Genomic DNA, 25,275 nt, shown 5'->3' with positions numbered 1-25,275 from the left:
CCCCTTAATTTCCTTCTGGATGAATGAAAGTAACTCTACCCTCTCCACTCTATTTCTATCTATCTCTCTCTCTATCTCTCTCTCTCTATCTCTCTCTCTCTCTCTCTCCCTCTCTCTATTCTCTCTCTCTCTCCCTCTATCTCTCTCTCTCTCTCTCTCTCTGTCTCTCTCTCTCTGTCTCTCTCTCTCTCTCTCTCTGTCTATCTCTCCCTCTATCTCTCCCTCTATCTCTCCCTCTCTCTCTACCTCTCTCTCTACCTCTCTCTCTACCTCTCTCTCTCTCCCTCTCTCTCTCCGTACCTCTCTCTCTCTCTCTCTCTCTCTCTCTCTCTCTCTCTCTCTCTCTCTCTCTCTCTCCCCCCCAGACAAGAAATGGCCGAACTGAAGCTGTCAATCAAACAGGAGGAACCGTCGGATGAGGAAGAGGAAGAGGAAGAGGAAGAGGAAGAGGAAGAGGGTGTTGACGAGGAGGATGAGGAGACATACGTGGTGAAAATCAAAATGGAGGACGAGGATGAGGTACATGTGTAGTGTAGTCCAATAGGAAGTTTCTAAACACTGTTTGAGTAGACTTTAAAACTACAACTAACTTGAAGGGACACTGCGTGGGATTTTTACTTGTTTATTTCTAGAATTCATGCTGCCCATTCACTAATGTTACCTTTTTCATGAATACTTACCACCAGCATCAAATTCTAAGTATTCATTATGACTGGAAAACTTGCACTTTTCATACATAAAAAGGGGGATCTTCTCCATGGCCCGCAATTTTGAATTTCCAAAAATAGCCATTTTTAGCTGCAAAAATTACTGTACTTGGACCATACTAGAAAATGTTTGTTTAATACTTAGCAAACTTTCATGTAAAGATCAAATTTGGCAATAGGCAGCCCAATTTCAATGAGCAGCATAGTTGCAATACCTTTGACCATTTCCTGCACAGTGTCCCTTTAAAACTACAACTAACTCGAAGGAGACCTATGTGGTAGAAACCGAGATGGAGGACGAGGATGAGGTAATTGTAGTTAGAAAATCAAGTCAGTTGCACTTGTAGTTAGAAAATGTCAGAAGCCATATTTCACTTTCAACGTTGTTAGGGAATGCAAATACACAATGATTGAATTGTACCTTTCTCCTGTACTTCCAGTCATTCTCAGAGTCTGGCCTTGCAAATTCTAGCTCCAAGCTAGCAGTTATCATAGAATCCTATGAGTCCAGCTAGCAGCTAGTCCATCTGGTTTTTAGTGGCTAGCTGGTCCCATAAGACTCATTGGTAATTGTTAGCAGCTGGCTGGTCCCATAAGACTCAATGGTAATTGTTAGCAGCTAGCTGGTCCCATAAGACTCAATGGTAATTTTTAGCAGCTAGCTGGTCCCATAAGACTCAATGGTAATTGTTAGCAGCTAGCTGGTCTCATAAGACTCAATGGTAATTGTTAGCAGCTAGCTGGTCCCATAAGACTCAATGGTAATTGTTAGCAGCTAGCTGGTCCCATAAGACTCAATGGTAATTTTTAGCAGCTAGCTGGTCCCATAAGACTCAATGGTAATTGTTAGCAGCTAGCTGGTCTCATAAGACTCAATGGCAATTGTTAGCAGCTAGCTGGTCCCATAAGACTCAATGGTAATTGTTAGCAGCTAGCTGGTCTCATAAGACTCAATGATAATTGTTAGCTTGGAACTAGAAGTAACATCACCAGACTATGAAAACAGCTGAAAGAACAGAATTAAAGTAAAACTCAATCATGTACATACAAGGATACAAGGGGAGGTGTAAAATGTGCTTATTTCCAGAAATGGCACAGTTACTATCTCTGCAGATGGAAATTAGCTATATAGCTATAATCTGGCACAAGCCATCTTTTTACTTCCGTAATCAATGTGTATTGTGCATGGTCCCTGTTGAACTGAACTAAATAAACTAAACTAAACTTTAAAACTGCAATAGAGTTGTAGCCCCTTGATGCACACCATACCTCCAGTGGCACTCTGTAATCAGGGTTGCCAGATGACACTGATGATTTCCAGCCCAAAACATGCTGAAAACCCACCTGGAAACACTAAATCCCACCCAATTTGAACCACATTGTATTAATTTCTATGGCCATAACTTTGCAGAAAAAAAACAAATGCCCCTTTTAACCCATTTTTACCCACAGACGACCATCCTAAGTAGCCCAGTCGGGTGGGAAACAGCCCAATCTGGCAACACTGTCTGTGATAGCCATTGACAAGTTAACTACCATAGTACTACACTGCTATGACATAACACAGGGCCTTCAGCAATGCACTACAACTTGGTCATTTCCATTCTGGTAACAGAAAATTTATAACATGGCATCTTAACAGGTTGTATATTTTGCATTAACAGGCCTACGATGACGAACTCGCATCAGAGGTCGAAGAAGAGGAAGACGAGGATGAAGAGGAAGCGTTTTCTAGCGATGGGGAGGAGGAGGAAGTGGACCAAGCCTCCATGTCCGACACGGATTACGGTCCCCCAACGGCTATCGACCTGTCCTCCAAATGGCTACAAAATAACGACCGGGTGCTGCGGTCTGGGCCCTCGGCAGCTCCTGAGGTACAGTATATTCTAGATACCATAGTTGTAGTCTTTCTAATGATTCCTCAGCATTGGTTTCTATAACTGCTTTGATCCCAAGAAACTACAACTCAAACACATGCTGTGGTGCTAAGTGGTTAGCAATGACACCATATTTGTAGTGCACTAATGATGCCTCTGCCTTCGTGTCAATGGCTGCAATTGGTGCAAAGACACTACAACTTAAACATGTGTCGTGGTGCTAAGATGTTACCAATGTGGTACCAATGTTCTCCGAAGACACTACCTTGAAGTTCCAACATGACTCCCATGTCTCCCCTAGCCACACGCCAAGTTGCGGATGACAGAAGTCCTACTACCCCTGCCTGATTAAAGAAAAAAAATGTTTTTGAAAATGTTTAGACTGTGTAATTAGTTAACCTATAGAAACTTGTTTCAGGACAATAGACGAACAGCCATCTTTGTAGAATTAGTGCACGTAATATAGCCATGCTAACACAAGCGTATGGCAGAGATGGGTTTACCCGGAGACATACAGAGAGTCGGGCAATCTCCATTGTGTCCTAGGGCCGACTTCCGCATGAGCAAGATTACCGGTAGCTGTTTGGCGTCTCAGAACTGCTCAGCGTTGCGAATGTTAGTTCCTAGAAGTGGGCGTAGCACACAGCAAATGCAATGTAATGCAATGCATGGAATATGACAAGACTTGCTGTTCGTAGTAATAACTTCATATAAACATCACAGATGGTAAACCTGTTGTGATTATCATTACGGAGATAGTTGATAGTTTACATATTTGTGGTGATTACCCCGCAGTATAGTTCGTTAGTCCTTATTTTTTGGTTTTTTATGTGGTGGTTCTATGTTAAGTCTATGGGAAAGACAGCCGCTTTAGGCACGACCTCAATCTCGTTGAAAGGCGGGGCTGCAAAAATGTCCTGGTCCTCCATTCGCGCAACTCTCCCTCTGTATGGCTCTGGGTTTGCTATCATAAAACCATGTGGCCAGTTGGGCATTAACGATACACTCACTCAACTCACGATTCGGTTCGTGTCATGATTTTTGACCCACGGTTTGATACACCAACGTCCTCCTGACGCTCCTCTGTTGCTGGGGGAGTTTAGAACCAAGTGTAGTCTTTCCTCCTATTGAAAGCCATCATAAATCATGGGTATTGAACTACAAAAATGGCCTTTACCCTTGTTCTTTGCAGACACTATTACTAGAGATATTCTTGACAGAGATACGTTATTTTGGTTCTTTTCCGCTATCCACTTTATGTCGGGTTAACAGCCCTTTAGGAGACCTTCGGTTAGAAGAACTTCGGAGTCCTTGTGCAAACACCTCAAAAAGAGAAGAAGAAGGAGGGGACAACGCCCCCTTTTGAGTGGGCGTGTTTTGATTCCTCTTGATTAAAATTCCAACCTCTTTGCTATTACCACAAAGCGCCGCAACGACCAAGTTTGATTTGACAGACGTCCTGCTGCCGCTGCTCTGTCGTTGAGAGTGTGGAACCAAGTGTAGTCATTCCTCCCATTGAAAGCCATTATAAATCATGGGTATTGAACTACAAAAAATGGCCTTTGTTTACCATTGTTCTTTTGCAGACACTATTGCCACAGAGCTCGGCCACGACCAAGTTTGATTTGACGGACGTCCTGCTGCCGCTGCTCTGGTGTTGGGAGTGTAGAGGAGAGTTCAGCACGTCATGCGACACCATGTACCACCAGAAGGCTTACCGCTGCCTCAGGTGCATACGGAGGAAGAGGACCATGAGGAAGAGGAGGAGGAGGACGACGACGACGAGGAGGGGAGGTAGTCAAGATGGCGGAGAAGCTAAGGTAGGTACAACCAGGGGGGCAGGATTTGGCTGGTTAGCTTCGCCGATTAGCAATTCGCCATTTTCGCATTTCCGACATCCACTTCGCTCAATGATGATTGGTGGGTACGCGAGTTTAGTGTTGGGCGCACAGACCTTTACATGCATCCAATGCCCGTCTTCCATATAGCTTTCTGGTTGACCGTAAGTCAGTCCGTAACGTGGCACGTAATTGGCTGAGTAAACTGTCAGCGAAAATAACTCCATTTTGGAAGCTGTAAAAACGTTACATTTTGGCTGAATTCACTAGCCTAGCATTTCCCATTGAAATGACTGTGGGCGGGACTTATTCACTCTCTCCAGTTCTTATACTACCTCCATGGGTACAACACCATGATGATGGTCGTTGATGGTACCACATGACATGTGCTCCTTGTTTAATTTCAACTGTTAGGTTTTAGAGTGAGGAGTCTGAAGAGGACAAAGCATTAGAAGAGAGATGAAATGGGTGGATTGAGTGGAGGAAATTTGAGGAGGAGGAGAGAAGGAGAGGAGGGGAGGAGGGGAGATGAGAGGAGGAGGAGGAGGAGAGATGAATGGGAAGAGGAGAGGAGAGGAGGGGAGGAGGGGAGATGAGAGGAGGAGGAGGAGGAGGAGGAGAGGAGAGGAGGAGAGGAGAGGAGAGGAGAGGAGAGGAGGGGAGAGGAGAGGAGAGGAGGAGAGAAGGAGAGGAGGGGAGATGAGATGAGAGGAGAAGGAGGAGGAGAGATGAATGGGAGGAAAGAAGAAGAAGAAAAGTCTACTTCTACTTTCTACTTCAAGTCAAGTAGGCTTTATTGTCAATTTCTTTACATGCACTGGTCATACAAAGAATTTGAAATTACATTTCTTGCTTTCCCATACAGACATAGACTAATCTAGGTAAGGACATAGACTGTATAGACATAGACAGTACTTATACATGGACTTAAGACAGTATGGACATAGACAGTGCTCATACAGACATTTAAAGTGCAAGACTGGACAACAGAAGACTTGTAGGGAACATACATTAAGAGGTAATTGTTTTGTTTTTTTTTGCTTTTCCTTTTGCTTTTCCTTTTGCTTTTTTGTACTTTATACAACTCTGGTACATCTGTAAATTGGTACATGGTTTTTGTAGTAGCAGACGTGAATGTGGTGCAACTATTGTATGGATTAAATGATGTGTGTGTGTGTGTGTGTGTGTGTGTGTGTGTGTGTGTGTGTGTGTGTGTGTGTGTGTGTGTGTGTGTGTGTGTGTGTGTGTGTGTGTGTATTACCTAAGAGGCATTGTGTGTACATTAATTACCAAGTTTTTCTCTTCTTTTAAGAGTGCTGACCAAAATATTGTAACACTGAAAGATGAGGAAAGGTCGCACCATGCATAGGTTTCTTTATTACACAGACACGTTTCTGCGTTCTGCCTTCCTCAGTGTGCAGACTGAGGAAGTGCACGCTGAGGAAGGCAGAGTACGAAACGCGTCTGTGTAATTAAGAAACCTATGCATGGTGCAACCTTTTTTCCTCTTTCAGTGTACATTAATTACCTGATGTCTGTGTCATTGGTGGGGGACAGAAGACTGTGCACATCCCAGGTGAAGATGCAGGATGGTGCGTTCCTTTTTCTGGGCCGAATTTTTTTTTTTACATATTCAATCTCCAACCCATGACTTTTCCAGGACTTCGGGGACCGTGAAGGGAAAGGCAGCATCAGTCTAGGTGGCAGCGGTCGCAAACTTGATGCATCAGGGGAAGATATTCAAGATGGCCGACAACTTGGCACGTCAGTGGAGGACAATGGGAAGGGACCTTTGCAAGATGGCCGACAAACTGAGGCGCCGCACGACAAATGTGGTGGTGGTGGTGGTGGTGGTGCTGAAGATGGTGTTGAAGCTACTGTGTCGCAAGACAAACGAACATGTCAAGATGGTGGACAAGTTGACACCTCAGTGGAAGACAGTGGGAGCCTTAAAAATGGTGGACAAACTGAGGCGTCGCCAACAGATCGGGGAAAGGAGGCGAGCTCGGAGCAGAGAGAGGAAGAAGAAGATCACTCGACACAGGAGGAAGAGGAATGTGGAGGTAGGTCTGCTATAAAGGGATGTAACGATATTGAATCGAACCGAGAAATCGTGATACGCAGAGTCATGATACGGTATTGTGATGCAGGGAGGCAGTACCTTTTCAAAGTTTTCTTACCCTTAGGTCTAGAAAAACAACCACTTGACATGATTTGATAGAGCCTCTAAGCTTAATACTAGTCACAATACTAGTACTAATATTAAACATTACTTAAAGATGACAGAGTACAGTATACTCACAAAAGCTTTTCAATTACATTACAACTGTCTTTTGACCTATTTAAACCCATCTTAAAACACGGTAATTGAACTACAATATGACCTCTTCAGGTAGCCTGGTGTGTAGTCTTTTCTCCCATTGAAACCCATTATAGCACGTGGCTTTTGAACTACAAAAATGTCTGCCTGCAGGCACCCTGTACATTGACAGCCAGGGTCACACGTCGGCCAGGCACCGGCGGAGAGACAGCCTGGAAGAGGACGACCCTGCAGACGTCTCCAGAGACGAGGACGAGGACGAGGACAGTCAAGACGCCAAGGACGACTCTGAAGACGTACGTTTACCCAAAGTGCTCTATACCTGTTGCCTCTTCTTGTCTAGCACAATGCTTCTCAAATTGTGGGCTGTGAAGGTATTCCAAGTGGTCCTTGGAATCATTTTTTTTTTTTCAAGAAGATATTCGTGTGTGTTGCTGTTAACTATTTATTTCAGTTGTGCTGTTTATTTGGCCAGTGGCATTTTTGAACATTTTGAGTGGGCCCCAAGTTGGAAATGGTGGAGAACCTGGTCTGGTACTTATTTGACCTGGTTAACAAAAAATATTAAATATCATTTTTTAAATTTAAATGATTCAAACCTGTGTTAGATGGTGGTCACTGTAGGTATTGCAACTATGCTGCTCATTGAATCGGTTCTGCCTGTTGCCAAATTTTATCTTTTGAATTCATGCTGCCCATTCACAAATGTTACATTTGTCATGAATACTTACCACCACGGTCAAATTCAAATTATTCATTATGACTGAGGAAATTGCACTTTTCATACATGAAAGGGTGGATCTTCTCCATGTCCGCCATTTTGAAATAGACATAGAGAAATTGACGTTTTTAGCTGCAAAACTTTTTGCACTTTGGTCATACTAGTAAATATTAGTTTGATATTAAGTAAATAATCATGAAAAGAGTTTGATGATGATGACTTGCTTTAAGTAATAATTGAAATCTAATTAAATGATGTTTTTGTTTACATAATGCAGCAGGTTGATGACGACGATGATGATGATGGTATAACCAGGCTAGCCTTTTAAAATTATTGTGATTTTTTCATTTCATGATTTCGTGTCTCTGTTATGGAACAGGACGATGATGATGACGATGACTTTGATTCTGAAGAGGCCAAGACACTGTATAAGTCAATGACGGACTTCAAAATGCACGCCATACGAAGACACGGCATCTTCAACTTCCGCCAAGCCTGCCCCAAATGTGGAAAGTATGTAAAAGAAATGGCCTCTTCAGGTAGCTTAGTTTGTAGTCTTTTACCCCATTCAAACCCATTATCAGACACTATTATTGGACTACACAAAATGGCCTTTTCAGGTAGCCTAGTGTGTGTAGTCTTTTCTCCCATTGAAACCCATTATAAAACATGGCTATTCGACTACAAAAATGACCTCTTCAGGTAGCCTAGTGTGTAGTCTTTTATCCCATTGAAACCCATTATAAAACATGGCCATAGAACTTTTTTTTAAAAATGGCCTCATCAGGTAGCCTAGTGTGTAGTTTTTTATCCCATTGAAACTCGTTATAATACATGGCTATTGGACTACAAAAATGGCCTCATCATGTAACCAAGTGTGTAGTCTTTTCTCCCATTTTTTGTGTCTCTGTTCTACACTGTGGCAGGTTCATAACCCTTGTCAGACTACAAAGATGGCTTCCCTAGTAATAATGCCGTTGTCTCTGCTCTCCGCTGTGGCAGGTTCGTGACCCTGGTGGAGAACCTGAGAGGAGACTGGCGCCACTTGTGTGAGAAGCCCAAAGCCAAGAAGACGAACGAGTGTCAACGCTGTGGAGCCCAGTTCCCTATGCAGGCTAGACTGGACGAGCACATTCAGCAACATCACCGCGGTAACTATTATTATTTTACTTTACTTTATTTATTTTTCTGGACATTGCACATTAATGAACATATACATACAAAACATACTGTATATGTAAATGCGCCAGATTATAGCACAAATGCTAATTTCCATCTGGTGTCCAAAAATAGGCAGGCTAGATGTTTTCAAGCAGGAAAGAAATTAAAATCACAATTTATCCATAAAAACTGTTAGTAACAAAAGGAATGACACCAACATAAGGCATGTTAATAAAAGAAAAAATCATTCATCATATATCATCATATCATTATTCTAATAAACCTGGACGAACACGTTCAGCAACATTATATACAGATTCAGATTCATCATACACTTACTAACAATTTAAAGTCATGGAATTATACAGTAGGTCTTAGAGTGAAAATCTTGCTGCCTGCAAGAAATACTGTGCATATACAGCCATGGAAAAAATGAATAGACCACTGCAAAAAAATGATTTAAAATAAATGCCCTAAGTGACAACATTGTTTTTATTTGAACTTCGGATGAAATGTTGTCAGTAGTTTATAGAATGACACATTTCACCCAAACACATACCTATCCATAGTAAAATCATATTAAATGAAATTTCTGTGGCCGTATAATTTGTGATTTATCATTTTTGTGCTGCTGCAGGAGACACGCCCGAGTGTCCGGAATGTGGCCGGAAATTTGTGTACCGGAAGAGCATGGAGCGCCACATCACCATCTTCCACCGCCGTGAGTACTGGCTAAATGTTGTAGTCTTTTTCTCCACTGAAACCCATTTTAAGATGTGGCTATGGAACTACAAATATGTCCTTTTCTTCAGTTAGCCATTTGTTGTCTTTTCCGCCATTTAAACACATGATAAGACATGGCTATTGAACTACAGAACAAATGGCTCTTTTGAAACTCGGTTGATGATAGAGTTTGTTCTCCATTCATATCTACACTGTAAAAGATTTCAAACTGAAATTTACAGCTAATTGATGGGGAATAATTGCCAGCAAATTGTTTTAAATTTACAACAAATTGCAGAAAAAACAGTTGCCAGCTAGTCGTTTAAAATTACAACACTGTTCCGTTTTCAAAACTACTCTGACCATGGCACATGTCCTGCCCCCTCATCCGCCCGCCTCCTCCCGCCTCCATGTCGCAGCCCGCCTCCATGTCTAAGATGCCTTCAACATGGTATCGTCCCCATCCTCCACCATGACTGAGATAGCATGGTACCATAATGCCACTCTGCTCTAAGCATATACTTCTACAAGTTCAGCCTTGCATGGGTGAGGCACAAATAATAAATCACTCAGCATAGTGTTGTCACAGTGACAGTGATAGTTTCCTCAAGAGGACTTTCATTTATCAAATCATCTCAAAGGGGAATTCAAAAACAGTCACAATAAGGACTGTATGGAAATGCATTTGTCACCAATCAAGTGGTCTAAATGTAATATTATGCAAAAAACACCATAAAGCATGCTATGCTACAAGATGGCTCTCAAAAGATGAAACAACCCAACCAGTTAACCGGCCAGGTAGCCAACTGGCCTTGACAGACTGGCTGGTTGACTGGCCAGCTGCCTGTCCGATTCACTGGCTGGTTGACTGGCTGCCTGGCTAAACCAGCCAGGCAGCCAGTCAACCGGACAGGCAGCCGGCCAGTCAACCAGCCAGTCAACAAGCAAGGCAGCAAGCCAGTCAACTGACCAGGCGGACAGGCTGTCAGTCAACCTGCCAGGCAGCTAGCTGGTCAACTGGCACTATGCTGTCAACCACCTTGTCAACAAACCAACCACTCATCTAGTCAGCTAATCAATTGATTGCCAGTACCAGTGAGCGCCAGTGAGTCAGGCGCTATGCTGTGCCATTCAGACAAGCAACCAAAGCAGTGTGACAGTCCAGGTTTATATAGTGGGGCAAGTGAACCATGTGACCAGAGTAATCAGGCATTGGGCAGGTGCTGGCAATCATTGAATCACGGCATGAAAGTGATTAGTAATAAAGTGAGGCAAGGCACTAATTGACAGATTGGTTAGGCATAGAGTGTGACAACAGAGCAACAAGAGAGATCTGTATCAAAAAGCTAACAAGTTCCTAGAATGTTCCAATCATTGATGCTCCTGCTCTAGAACTACAGTTTAAAAACAGACTGGGCTCCTTCTAAGATAGTGTTTAAAAAAGTATAAGGATATTCTTAAATGGATTGGTTTTGGCCCTTGTTTAATGCGCATATCAAAACTTCAGTTCCAAAAAGTTTTCATTCTGATCCATGTTTATAAGTAAACATTCCATATATATATGTGGAATTGTCTACACAGTGGTTGGACAAAATAACTGAAACACCTGTCCTTTTAATGTGTGGGAAGTTTCATGGCTCAAGTGGGTCAGCCTGTTGGCCAATCTTCATTAATTGCACATTGCACCAGTAAGGTGAAGTTGAGTTGAATTGCTGGTGAAAAGTTACCAGCTAACTGTTGTAAAATTACAACAAATTTGCTGGCAAAAAAGTTGCCAGCTCATTGTTGTGAAATTAAAGCAAATTGCTGGTGAAAAGTTGCCAGCTACTTGAAGTAAAATTAAAGCAAATTGCTGGCAATAAAAAGTTGCCAGCTAATTGTTGTAAAATTACAACAAATTTGCTGGCAAAAAGTTGCCAGCTCATTGTTGTGAAATTAAAGCAAATTGCTGGTGAAAAGTTGCCAGCTAATTGAAGTAAAATTAAAGCAAATTGCTGGCAATAAAAAGTTGCCAGCTAATTGTTGAAAAATTACAACAAATTTGCTGGCAAAAAAGTTGCCAGCTCATTGTTGTGAAATTAAAGCTAATTGCTGGTGAAAAGTTGCCATCTAATTGAAGTAAAATTAAAGCAAATTGCTGGCAATAAAAAGTTGCCAGCTAATTGTTGTAAAATTACAACAAATTGCTAGCAACAAGTTGCCAGCTAATTGTTGCGTTCTTCCAACGCAAACACTGGAAACTTCACAACATACAGCCTTTGAAAATAATGGTCCTGGGCCTCTGCTTCCATTCCTTCTCATGGGATTTTGAGATATATTATGTTGCCGAAGCCATCAAAAAGCCAAATTGAACCACAGGGGGGCTGCCACACCTGAGCATCGTTTATGCTCTGTGACCTGCCCATCGTCTTTATAAATGGACAAACCATCATTGGCCTCTCCCATGTCCTTTTAGCAGAGAGAAGCCCGTTTTGAATTGCACTGAGCTGAAATTAGCGCACCTGGACGTCATTTACAATCAGCTGGCTCATGACCAAAGAAGGTAGATTGGATAAGCAGTATCACTCAATGGAAAATGCATTGGCCCCAGTATAGTAGTTGGGGGAAGTCGTGGCTCAGTGGTTAGAGCACTGGGTTGGCAACCCAAGGGTTCCCGGTTCAATGCCCGACCGGACCGCAGCTGAAGTGCCCTTGAGCAAGGCACCTAACCCCCACACAGCTCCCCAGGCGCCACTCAGCAGGCAGCCCACTGCTACGGACTAGTGTGTGTACTTCAATGTGATTCACTAGCCCAAATGGGATAAATGCAGAGAAAGAATTTCCCCTAGGGGACCAAAATTGGCTCCAATCCAAATTGGCTCCAATTGGCTTCGTAGTATGAGGGTGTTGCTTTAATGCCGTAGAACTAATACATTTATGCTTAATGACATGGTGCACATGGTTAGTGTGTGCGATGCCATGATAGACAAAATTTGTACTCCACAAATTTGGTCGAAAGAGGATATCCGGTTGTCAGTGCTCAGTTTGTGGCCAAATTTACTGCAGCTGTCGGTCAGCATTAATTGCGGGGGATAATTATGGACAGGTGACAAACATTCACTATTGTATCCTATGACCTGTTCCACACTTTCCAATTTGACCATGGAAGAAGAAAATTGGACTCCCCTTGCTATCATTCCGTACTACGCTCCGATGTTGTCTGTAAACCCTCCTATCTCTACCTCCTTGCTCATGACCAGGTGTGTGCGATTGAAGAGTTCAAATCAGTTCAAATCCTCTCCACCTCTATCAGGCCTGTATGCATGTTTTAAAAGCATCCAATCAGAATGTGACCTGAGCTCCATAATTTCTGCATGTGGCTTTGCATACATTTGCATTAGGACAGCAGCCCTGACAAAACAGATCTTTACAACAGTATGTTGTAAAAAGTACTATGTGCTGCTGTACATTTACAATTGTAAATTGTACTCTATATGATATCCCACAATGCATTGCACATTACAGCAGTGAATAGTAAACTGGTATATACATCTTCTTGATGTAGAATTCTAATGTGAAATCACGACAATCTTTTACAGTGTATTGTAAATGTCTTCTACTGTAGCAGTTTAGTAGCAAGGTAGCACCCCAGAACTGCATCATATACGTTTTTTCGATATTCAATTTTTATTTTTTCAATTTATCATAATTCATATTCTGAGGGTTGTTGTATTCCATGCTGTTTGTGTAATTTGTAGAGCCAGAAAAGAGCTTTCAAATAACACCACAGACATCTTTCTGTGACTTACACTGACTGATATAATAAATGCTGAATGCATAGTGTCCTACCCTCATATGTAAACCTTTGCTAATCTGTTTCTCCCTTAATATTGGTGTCAGATTCACACAAATGCCATGCAACTTAACAGGCACACCGGCAAGTATGATCGAAATCTGTGTCGGTCAGGTCCCAAAGTGTCTGATTTCACGTGAAATGACCCAGAAATGTCTGAAAGCACTAATGTTTAACAAACTCTGAGTACACTGAACTGAATTTGTGTTTCGGAACCCCGATCTGAGTAGCCTACCTGTTCTATTGCGCTTTCCTGAGGTGGAGGTTGGTGTTCATACCGAGTTTCAAAAGGAGTCCATTTTTAAATGTCCTTCTCAATTGCCATAGACTTGCTTTCAGTGGAGTAACAAAGTACAGTTTATAATCCGTTTTGTACTTCAGACATTATTATTATTTCATTTCATTACTGCTATGATTTTATCTTTATTTTATGTCCTTCATCTATTATTGCAACACATAAGAGAGCATTTCACGGCACCTAACCCCACATTGCTCCAGAGGCTGTCACCAATTCCTGGAAAAATGTGAACTGTAAGTTGATTTGGATGAAAGCGTCAGCTAACTGCAATCGTGTAATGTAATGTAATTTAAGGAATCGTGAGCCTATAATCGTTTCAGATCAAATGTGGCGCGAGGACGTCGCAGAGCTCGAGGGACAGGAGAAGGGCCGTCGGAGAAGGAGGCGGCGGAAGCCGAAAGGGCCCTCCATGGAGCCCCCGATGGTCTGGTGTAGCAAATGCGACCGGGAGTTCACCAGGAACTGCTTCAAGATGCGGCACAAGAGGAGGTACCTTTCACATCTTTTGTAGTCTTTTCCCCTATTGGAACCCATAATAAGATGTGGCTATTGAAATACAAAAATGGCCTCCTCAGGTGGCTTAGTGTCTAGTCTTTTCGCCCATTGAAGCCCATTCTAAGACGTGGATATTGAACTATAAAAAATGACAAGTTGTCCAATATTTTCTGATTGTTTGCATTGGATAGTGTTTTTTTGTGTTATTCAGGCTTGCCGACTTCTCTTCTGTTATTGAATTATTCATATCTGACTGTCCATCTGTCAATTTATCAAATTTATTGAATTTATAATAATCATATAGTAACAAGAAATTTCATTTGAAGCACCTCTCCAGATCCCCAAGGATACTTTACAGGGCTGAATGGTAGCGTTGTGTGTAAAAACTCTAGTTAGGTAAGTAGTAAGACCGTAATCAAAATAAAACAAAGGTCAACAATACATGTTAAAAAATAGTATAGCAGGAAATAAAAGTTAATTTAGTAATCGATGTTAAAAGGCACAGTACACAGAACAGCAGCAAAGCAATATAAATCTATCTATCTATCTATCTATCTATCTATCTATCTATCTGTCTGTCTGTCTGTCTGTCTGTCTGTCTGTCTGTCTGTCTGTCTGTCTATATAGGTATGGCTGTATTCGATGTGGGACCAAACACCCTGCCTTGGGGGACACCAGCCAGCCCAACAACGGTACTTGATCTTGTTATCATTTGTAGCCATATGTAGTCTTCTGTCCCATTGAAACTCATGGTTAGACGTGGCTATTGGACTAGTGTGTAGTCTTTTACAAACATGGCCTCTTCGGGTAGCCATTTGTAGTCTTTATTGTCACTCTAACCTGTGCTCTACCCCATCCTCAGTCACGACTCAGGTACTGACTTGGCACTTCAGCCATGTGTGGAGGAGTTTGGGGCAAACCTGCAACCTTCCGATTCCAAAACCATCTCCCTAGCCAAACACCTCCATCGTTGGCTGAAGTGCCCCTTGAGCAAGGCACCTTACCCCACCTTAATCTAGGGACTGTAACCTGGATACCCTGTACTTCAGCAACTGAAGGTCACTTCGGATAAAAGTGTCAACGAAGTATAATGTTAAGTGTGAAAAAGTGAGATAAAAAAAAGTAGTGTAGTAGGCTCTTCACAGCACACTGCTCACTGGGATGGATGACGTCATACGGTACCATGCTCACTGTACCTCAGTCATGGGGGAGGATGGGGCAGAGCATGGGGGCCGCTAGGGGGGGAAAAGTGGTACAGATTCTAAGGGCCCAAGCACTGATAGGGGCCCTTAAGGGGACCCAAGCACTGAGAGGGGCCCTTAAGGGGGCCCAAAATTCGAATCTTTCATGGGGCCCAACATTTCTGGCAGCGCCCCTGGGGGAGAGCACGGGTTAATTACTCCCCCCACCAACCTGGTGCATCAGGAATCAATCCGGCAACCTTTGGGCTACAAGTCTGACGTCCTAATTGCTTACCCATGACTGCATGACTGATTCAAAGATACAAGATACATTTTATTGTTATTAAGGAAAGTATAATGATTTTTGAGCTTCCCTACGAGGCTTACATTGTCCTTCATAGATTAACACAGCCCTGCAAGTGTGCGTTCAGTATTGTGACTGCTTTGGGGAAGAAGCTGTTCCTACTGTGACCAGGGCTGGACTGGGGGGAGAAATAGGGCCCGGGCACTTTTGACTTAAAGGGGCCCCTCATGGGGGAGAAATAGGGCCCGGGCACTTTTGACTTAAAGGGACCCCTCATGGGGGAGAAATAGGGCCCGGGCACTTTTGACTTAAAGGGACCCCTCATGGGGGAGAAATAGGGCCCGGGCACTTTTGACTTCAAGGGGCCCCCTCATGGGGGAGAAATAGGGCCCGGGCACTTTTGACTTAAAGGGGCCCCTCATGGGGGAGAAATAGGGCCCGGGCACTTTTGACTTAAAGGGACCCCTCATGGGGGAGAAATAGGGCCCGGGCACTTTTGACTTAAAGGGACCCCTCATGGGGGAGAAAAAGGGCCCGGGCACTTTTGACTTAAAGGGGCCCCTCATGGGGGAGAAAAAGGGCCCGGGCACTTTTGACTTAAAGGGCCCCCTCATGGGGGAGAAATAGGGCCCGGGCACTTTTGACTTAAAGGGACCCCTCATGGGGGAGAAAAAGGGCCCGGGCACTTTTGACTTAAAGGGGCCCCTCATGGGGGAGAAAAAGGGCCCGGGCACTTTTGACTTAAAGGGACCCCTCATGGGGGAGAAATAGGGCCCGGGCACTTTTGGCGTAAAGGCCCCCTCATAATTAGCAGTGCAGAACTGACTCACCCGTTTGGTCCCGCTCCCTTGTGGGCCCCTATTTTCAGATATGTAGAAAAATAAATATTATTATTTTTTAACATTTCTGACAATAGGGGCCCACAAGGGTGCAGGGCCCACCGGGAAATGCCCGCTATGCCAGCGACCATTCCAGCCCTGACTGTCAATGTGTAATGTGGCATCTTTAACAGTTGCTATGGTTATTGTCATTCTAACTTGGCTAGGAACTGGAGAGGGGAACAACAATAGCAGCGCTGAGCAGGAGTCATCGAGGGACACACGTACGGACAACCAGGTGCAGTGTGTAGTCTTTTCTCACAGTGAAACCCATTATAAGACGGGGCTGTTGAACTACAAAAATGGCCTCTTCAGGTAGCCTGGAGTGTAGTCTTTTCTCCCATTGAAACCCATTATAATATATACACTATGTTTGACACCCCTGGTCTGAAGTTTGGTGCCTTCTTTATTTTCTCTAGGACCCTATTATATGTGGTTATTTGTTTCCATGACTTGGTTGAGTGTATCTCCTCTGCTTAAAAAAGACGCCAAACTGCAGCATATTAAAACGGATTATATTGCTTTTTCTAGGACCCTATAGGTATATGGTCCTAAGTCTAGTGTTTCCATCCACCCCGGTCTCCCGTCCCTACTTTGAAAACCGCTGGTCTAGTTTACGACACCAAAAATAAGCTTAAATCACTGTTGTTGTTTATTTTATATATATTCTTGTTTTCTCTAGGACCCTGAGGTGTGTTTCCATGACCTGAAGGAGAGCTTTGACTATCTCCATGGTTTCCAGAAGCACGCCAAATTGGAGCACGGGGTGCGAGACTTCCGGGAGCTGTGCCCCGACTGCGGCAAATTCATCACGCTCCGAAACCTGGTGAGTAACATATTAGTGACATAAATAACATAATTATGTAGTCTTTCATGCCATTGAAACCCATGATAAAGCTCAGCTATTGAACTACAAAAATGGCGTAAACAACTTAAGGCTACCTGAGGAGGACATAATTGTAGTTCAATAGACGTGTTTCTTTTATTATGGGTTTCAATGGGAGAAAAGACTTCCGGGAGCTTTGCCCCGAGTCGACTGTGGCAAATTCATCACGCTCCGTGTAACGGAGGCTAACTAGCACAGAGTTGGCGTGGAACGTTGCTAAACCTCCCTCCGATAGCCTCATACAGTGTCGATGCCGTTGGGCCAGGAGACTAGTCTCTTGTCCCAGCGGTATCGTACTGTCTCCCATTGCTGAACCGTTGTAGTCGACGAGGTCGCACGTTCGATCCCCGAGGGGGGTGAACAGGTGCAAGATGACCTCCGTCACATCCGCAACATGATGAGTAACACATTTATAATGTATTACTAACATTGAAGCAACGTCTACCTAACCACCTAACTAAACAATATGTAACTCACTGAGTGGTCGAGGACTTTAGGGAGCTATGTGGCAAAGTCATCACCCTCTGAAAACATGGTGAGGAGCAAACTAGTGATGTGGTACTAATTACAACTTGACACTGCATTACATTACATAATGCCTGGGAGACGCTGGGGCGTGTATGTGTGTGTGTGTGTGTGTGTGTGTGTGTGTGTGTGTGTGTGTGTGTGTGTGTGTGTGTGTGTGTGTGTGTGTGTGTGTGTGTGTGTGTGTGTGGACTGTACAATAGACTTTTTACTTTTTAATGCACTGCTGTATGGTCACTTTCTCTTTCTCTCTCTCTCTCTCTCTCTCTCTCTCTCTCTCTCTCCCTCTCGTCTCCAGGTGAGCGGGGGTCCTCCCCATGTCTGTGAGCATAAGTCCCGCCCCAACACCTGCTCCGAGTGCAACAAGGGCTTCGCCAGCGAGAAGGGACTCCTGAGTCACATGGGCCGCGTCCACTCCGACAAGAGAGTCCCCTACACGGTAGCCATTTTTGTAGTCCAGTAGCTGTGCTTTATGATGGGTTTCAGTGGGAGAAAAGACTAAACACTAGGCTAACTGAGGAGGTCGTTGGAAGGTGGCCATTTTTTCTGACATTTTAGTTCAATTTCCACGTCTTATGGCCCATTCCAGACACACTGCCTAAAGTCAGTTAAACCGCGGCGGTTGCCATGGTGGTAGAACTAGAACTTCCACTTCAACTGTCAGGAACGAGAGCTGAAATATTCAGGTAGGAGAAGTGCTATCTCCTACTAGTTTGGATTGTGTCCGGAATGGGCCGTTATAATGGCTTTCAATGGTATGAAAGACTACATTAGGCTACCTGCAGAGGCAATTTTTGTAGTTCAATAGCCACACAGTATAATGGGTTTCAATGGGATAAAAGACTACAGTAGGCTAACTGAAGAGACCATATTAGTTGGTCAATAGCCATTGGCTAGTCGACGAATCGGCTATTTGGCCAATTAGCACAAAAAAAATGCTTATAAATTCAGTTTAATTCCATGTTACTGCTAATGGTTATTGTTGCAGGAGTGTGTTAATGACATGGAAATAACATGTGAATAATTGGCTATTTTTGCCATCTTAAAAAAAAAAACAGTCAGTTCCAAGAAGCACTCCAGCTGGACTTCATTCTGTCTTTCTTCTGAATCGTCCACAGATACGCTGCATGTTCTGCCTGAAGCGCTTCGCCTACCGGCGGCAGAAGATCGAACATGAGAAGGTAAAAACGCCATTTTTGTAGTTCGTTACTCATCTCTTAACACTGTTTCAGTGGACATAAAAACTCCATCTACCAGCAGGCCAGCCATATGGAGCTTAATTCTCATAATTCTCTTCTCATATTTAGTTCTCTTCTCATAATTCTCGCTGTTGTATTGCTGTATGATATAATATAGTAATGTAATGTCTTTTTGACTCTGCACTACACTGTTCTATTCTAGTACCGGTATGTCCACATTAACAAAGAGATTAAATTCTACCTCTATTTTATTCTATTCAACTGTATTATATTATCTTATATCTATTTAACTCTGCACTGTTTTATTCTATTATGTCCACATTAATATAGAGATTAAATTCAACTCTATTCTATGATATCTATTTAACTCTACTCTCTTCTATTCTATTATGTCCACATTAATATAGAGATTAAATTCTACTTCTATTTAATTCTATTCAGCTCTATTCTATAATATCTATTTAACTCTACTCTGTTCTATTGTATTAGGTCCACATTAACGAGGAGATGAAGTTCTACTGTCGCCATTGTCCAATGAGATTCTCCGACCTGACGAGCCGCAGCGCCCACCTCAAGTCCCACGGCCGCATCTACTCCGTATTCACCTGCAAGGTAACTCAGGAGCAAGGAGAGTAGAGACAGGAGGGCTTACTGACGTCATAACAGCGTAGTACTCCATATTCACCTGCAAGGTAACTCAGGAGCAAGGAGAGTAGAGACAGGAGGGCTTACTGACGTCATAACAGCGTAGTATGAAATGATGACCAGTGGAGTACAGAAATTGGATTCTTCTTCTACGGTCAGTATTGGAAGCATGGTAAAGTGCAATGCCACTTCCGCGAGGGTCGGAGTGTGGAACAGGTCATAGGACAGCGTGAATGTTTGTCAGCTGTCCTTAATTACCCCCAGCAATTACTGCTGACCAACAGCTGCAGTTAATTTGGCCACAAATTATCCATCATGGTGTCGCTCCCACTGACCATGCGCAAGGGAGTACGGAAATTGTATCCATCAACACTGACCAATGACCATGCGCAAGGGAGTTAATTTTCCATCCACTCGTGTCCTCAGGCAACGCACCAGTACTACACCGTGGCCAATGCATTTCCCCCAGAGAGATTGTTCTTCGGTGTTGAGTTTCTTTGCTCAGGAGGCACTAGGCTACATGTAGAGGCCATATTTGTAGTTCAGTAGCCTTGTCTTATAATGGGTGTCAATGGGAGAAAAGACTACACGCTAGACTACCTGAAGAGGCCATAATCGTAGTTCAGTAGCCACGTCTTATAATGGGTTTCAATGGGAGAAAAGACTACACTCCTTCTAGATGTACATGCACGTGCACATGAAAGAGAAGAGAAGAACATGGACAGGTATTGAGTGATGATGTTGAAATATATATTGATGGCTTTACTGATATTTCACTCCTCTTTTCCTTCTCTTAACGTTCTCTATCCTGTCTTCTCATCTTTTCCTCTCTTCTCCCATCTCCACCTCCTCTCCTCTCCTCTTCTCCTCTTTCTCCACCTCCTCTCCCTCTCTCTCCACCTCCTCTCCTCTCTCCTCTCCTCTCCCCCTCCTCCTCCTCTCCCCCTCCTCTCCTCCCTCCTCTCCTCCTCTCTTTCCCACCTCTCCTCCTCCTCTCCTCTCCCCCACCTCCTCCTCTCCCTCTCTTCTCTTCCTCCTCTCCTCCTCCTCTCCTTTCTCCACCTCCTTTCCTCTCTCCTCCTCCTCTCCTACCCACATCCTCTTCTGTTCTCTCCTCTCTCCCACCTCTCCTCCTCCTCTCCTCTCTCCCACTTCTCCTCCTCCTCCTCACCTCCCCTCTTCCTTACTTCTCCTCCTCCTCTCCTCTCCTCTCCTTTCCTCTGTCCTCTTCCTCTTACCCTCCTCTCCTCTCCTCCTTTCTCCTCCTCCTCTCCTCTCCTCCTCCTCTCCTCTCCACTCCTCTTCTCCCCTCGCCTCTCCTCCTCTCTTCTCCACTCCTCCTCCTTTCCTCTATCCTCTTCCTCTTCCCCTCCTCACCCCTCCTCTCCACTCCTCCTCCTCTCCACTCCTCCTCCTCTCCACTCCTCCTCTCACTCTCCACTCCTCTCTCTTCCACTCCTCTCCACTCCTCCTCCTCCTCCTCCTCTCCACTCCTCCTCTCCTCTATCTCTCCTCTCCTCACCTCTCCTCCTCACCTCTCCTCTCCTCTCGTCCTCCCCTCTGCACTCCTCTCCTCTCCTCTCCTCTCCACTCCTCTCCTCTCCTCCCCTCCTCCTCTATCCTCTTCCTCTTACCCTCCTCACCTCTCCTCCTCCTCCTCTCCCCCTCCTCTCCTCTCCTCCCCTCTCCTCTCCACTCCTCTCTCCTCCTCCTCCTCTCCTCCTCATCTCTCCTCTCCTCTGTTCTCTCTCCTCCTCCATCCTCTTCCCCTTAACCCAAACATCCTCTCATCACCTCTCCTCTCATTTCCCCTCTCCTCCTCTCCACTCCTCCTCCTCCTCTCTCTTCCACTCCACTCCACTCCACTCCACTCCTCCTCCTACTCCTCCTCCTACTCCTCCTCTCCACTCCTCCTCCACTCCTACTCCTCCTCTCCACTCCTCCTCCTCTCTCCTCTCTCCTCCTCCTCCAGGTGTGTGATCGTACCTTTAAGCAGCAGAAGAATCTGGAGCGCCACATGGTGGTCCACACGGGCATCAAGCCCTACAGGTGCGACTTCTGCGACAAGACCTTCAACCAGGCCGGACACCTCAAGTCACACATACGGGTACGTCAAGACGGAAGGTCGCGGGTTCGAATCCCACCCGGAGCAATTAGGAGAAGGGTAACATTAGGATGGGCAACTTTCATGATAAAGGGCCGTACACACACCTCGCTATTAGTCACTCGCTCAGCGAATTAAGTCAATAGAATGTCGATGTGTTCCAGCGTGTTACTGCATGTGTTCCAGATGTGTTACTGCATAAGCGATGCGATGTGGGCGGATCCCGAGTTGAAAATAACCAACAGCGAGTAACCAATTGGAATGCAGAGTTCGGTACTTCTCGCCTGTTCATTGGCAGTTAAAGCCGCGGAACTTTCAGCGAACGTTCCATGAACGAGTGGCGAGTAGGCGACCAAGCGAAAAGATAGCTTTGTGTGTGTACGCCGCTTAAGGAGAGCCACATTTTTAGATGTGTCCTAGCATCTCTATAAGAGGGTATGTCCGTCCGTCGCTCCGTCTGAAACGCTTTCTTTCAATTGTAATTCCCTCCTGTGTCCACAAGGCGGCGGTGCATAGGTGGACGCATCTTTGTACGCCTGACGGACTTGTCGGTTATCAATGCTTCTTAAGAAAATGAGGACTCCTGGCTCTTCTATTAGATGATTTACCTCTTAACTTCACCTGGTTTACTCCTGAACCAGCTCCTTAGTGTAGGCCTCTGTCCCTTAACGATTATTCTTTTTTCTATGTGTGTTCTTGGACGTAGGCCCACACATTTGTAGTCTTTTCTCCCATTGAAACCCATTGTAAATCCTGGCTATTGAACTACAAAAATGTCTTCTTTTTTGTAGGTGCACACAGGGGAAAAACCGTACCAGTGTCAGCAGTGTGGAGAAGCCTTTAACCACAACGTCAGCCTGAAGAACCACCTGCAGAAGAAACACCCACCCATCACAGAGGAGGACGTCTGGCGGCCCGGGAGTAGTCTTTTCTCCCATTGAAACCCATTATAAAACATGGCTATTGGACTACAAAAAAATGGCCTCCTCAGTCAGACTAGTGTGAAGCCTTGTATCCCATTGAATTGACAATGCTGTAAAAGACTCCAAATGGCCAACACTTTACTTGTCATGCGCATGACATGACATAACAGCGGTAGGAGCTTCTCAATATGCAACCAGGAGGCAGCTACCTCCCACTTGAAAGCGTTCCAACCAGCCAGCCAACTAAACTACAAACATGGAGGGACAAAAATACATATCCACTTCTCTAAGATGTCAGCAATGTAAACAATGAGGTGTAAACAACACCATGCGTTTTTTTCATGTAGCCGCATTTCATCTTTGAAAGAGGCAATGCCAATAACTACACCTTAGAAAGGTTCACAGGCGGTTTTGCAACTGTTAACCTGTCCGAATCAACTCTATTTGTCCGTAGAATGGTGATTGCTGAGTAATGTGCAACATAAACATAAACACACATTGCTGTGATGACATCACGATTGTCAATGGGACGAAGTCGGTTTGCTTCGCTTTTGCCCCAGCTCGCGACTTGAACATTCCGCTTCAACAGGCGTTCCAATGCATTTCAGCAAGTAGGAGGTCAGAAACATCCCATCTCCCAACCCTGGGGAACGCACCATAATTGTCAGAACAGTATCATGACACAGTCATTGACGAGTCATAAACAACATTATTTCAATGTCATAAACGCTTTATTGTCACGGAAAGTTGACATTGTTTGGCCTGTCTTTACCATTACCGCATGTCACTTCAATTGCAACAGTTATAACATGTTAATGACACTGATGTTATGGTTATGGCACATCCATGACTGCATTACGACACTGTTATGACACTATTATGTCATGCGTATGACGCTGGCGTCAAGTTAAGTGTTACCAACCGATCTGTCAATGGAATGAGTATCATTGCCCCTCAACATCAGACCAGTTCTTCTCTCCCTTGTTAATGCCGTGTCTAGACAAGAGCGAACTACGCTGCCTGATAGCGTGGGTAGCAGAAGAAGTTTCACCTTGAATTTGCAGTATTCACTCCAGAAATGTTTGCAGCATTGAAATGTTTGATTCAGCTAATCACATAACGGCTCTGGCTTGACAGCCTGGGACATTCGGAGGTTTTCGCCGAACAGCGTCAGAGCGAATTCGCCTACGATTAGATTGAGTTTAATCGTAAAAATTTGCTCTGGTCGCTCAAGAAGCTTTGCTCCTGGCGAATTCGCGCTGGTAGCGCAGGTCGCATGCGCTCCATAGAGAAATAATGACTTCCGTTCGCTGCGTTCGCTCTTGGTCTGTACATGGCATAAGACTTGGTCTTGCCGTGTGGAGGGCTCAGACAGCACTGCGGAGCACTTTCGCTTCCGACATAATTCCGACCTCCAAACTCAATTTCACACGAACATAGCATTGATAGTCAATGGGCGGCTCCGAGAAAATAGAACTCGTCAATGGAATCGAACTTTTGCGGAGCAGTGCTCAGCAGCAGTGCTCGGCAGTGTTTCCAGATTGGTCGGGTGCCCGCCCAATTGGTCTACTTGGGACGAGTGTTTGCAAGGTAAAAACGGGAAAAATTAGCCATTTGGCGTTTTTTTAAGCTGTTTTGGGCCCATAGAAGTCAATGTAATTTGTTGAATTTAGGCGGAATTTAGCGCATTTTGTCAAGAAAAGACTGAGATTGTGATTTCATAAACCACATAAAGACGTCTCTCTCCCCACCCCACCCCTTTGGCCAGTTTCTGATTCTAATATCAGACAAAAGCTTTCCAGACTGATGTTGCTTTCTGAATGCCGTTGTTCTCGGCTTGGCTGTTGTTGGACAAAAGAACTAATTATGTCAAGCAGTGGCAATCCTACAATGACTGACCCAGACACCCCACAGAGTCCCCGCTCCCAGCAAAAAAACATTGGGAGTCTGCTCGTTTTTCCGACGCACCATTGGTCCGATGTGTCAATATTTCCGAAAATGTCCCATTGATCCTACAGCCCTTAGTCTTACAGACTGGTTAGGTTTAAGGTTTTGGCCAAGGCAGAAATTTAAACTCAGAAACATTGCAGTAATAGAGCAGAAATAACATCTTAACAGCGCTAATTGGCAATTTTCAGTCTCTAGGACTGCCTCTGTTGTTAAGAGTTAAAAGAGCAATATTGCTATTTGGCCAGTTGTTGAATTTACGATTGTTATACCGGGGGAGGGGGTGTTTGGGGACCACTGCTGTAGTTTTCCCCTTGCCATTTCATGAGTACTGATTTTCTAAGAATGATGATGTTCTTTGGCCTTAAAGACGATGTGCAGTGTTTGGAGGAAGTTCAAGTTGAAGTTGTGGGTGGAAAAAAATGAATTTTTCGTCAATAAAGAAAATATGAAATGCTCATAGAATCATAAATACTGTATTTTATTACCATATATCATAAACCCACATTCCTTCAAAAACTTGTTTTTAATCTTTACCTTTTTTGCTATTGTCAAATATGATGGAAGAAGGGCCAGTAGCTTAAAGGTGTACTGTGTAATATTTTTAGCAGTTCATTTCCAGAATTCATGCTGATTGCCCATTCACAAATGCTACCTTTTTTACCTTTAATTCATGAATATTTACCACCACCATTTAATTCTAAGTAGGCT

General features: G+C 44.1%; 1 protein-coding gene across 1 annotated transcript; it reads left to right on the top strand.

Moving 5' to 3' along the window:
* Nucleotides 1-372: 372 nt before the first annotated feature.
* On the top strand, nt 373-22,754 carry LOC134466174 (zinc finger protein 425-like). The gene is made up of 17 exons (XM_063220070.1): nt 373-519; nt 2,372-2,581; nt 4,171-4,404; nt 6,083-6,485; nt 6,896-7,038; nt 7,843-7,976; nt 8,466-8,614; nt 9,262-9,345; nt 13,798-13,966; nt 14,600-14,664; nt 16,503-16,573; nt 17,018-17,161; nt 18,045-18,185; nt 18,865-18,927; nt 19,435-19,557; nt 21,563-21,697; nt 22,486-22,754. Exons 1-17 carry the CDS (start codon nt 373-375, stop codon nt 22,633-22,635), a joined length of 2,565 nt encoding a protein of 854 aa, XP_063076140.1. The 3' UTR covers nt 22,636-22,754.
* Nucleotides 22,755-25,275: the final 2,521 nt, after the last annotated feature.

This window comes from Engraulis encrasicolus, chromosome 16 (genome assembly GCF_034702125.1).
Source record: "Engraulis encrasicolus isolate BLACKSEA-1 chromosome 16, IST_EnEncr_1.0, whole genome shotgun sequence".
Taxonomy (NCBI): Eukaryota; Metazoa; Chordata; class Actinopteri; order Clupeiformes; family Engraulidae; genus Engraulis; species Engraulis encrasicolus.
Note: the sequence above shows the minus strand (reverse complement) of the source record. Positions and strands in the feature narration are given on the sequence as shown.

Coding starts and splice junctions, on each gene's coding strand:
- LOC134466174 (XM_063220070.1), top strand. CDS start 373: ATGGCCGAACTGAAGCTGTCAATCAAACAGGAGGAACCGTCGGATGAG. Junction 8,615..9,261: donor CATTCAGCAACATCACCGCG/GTAACTATTATT, acceptor GTGCTGCTGCAG/GAGACACGCCCGAGTGTCCG. Junction 9,346..13,797: donor CATCACCATCTTCCACCGCC/GTGAGTACTGGC, acceptor TAATCGTTTCAG/ATCAAATGTGGCGCGAGGAC.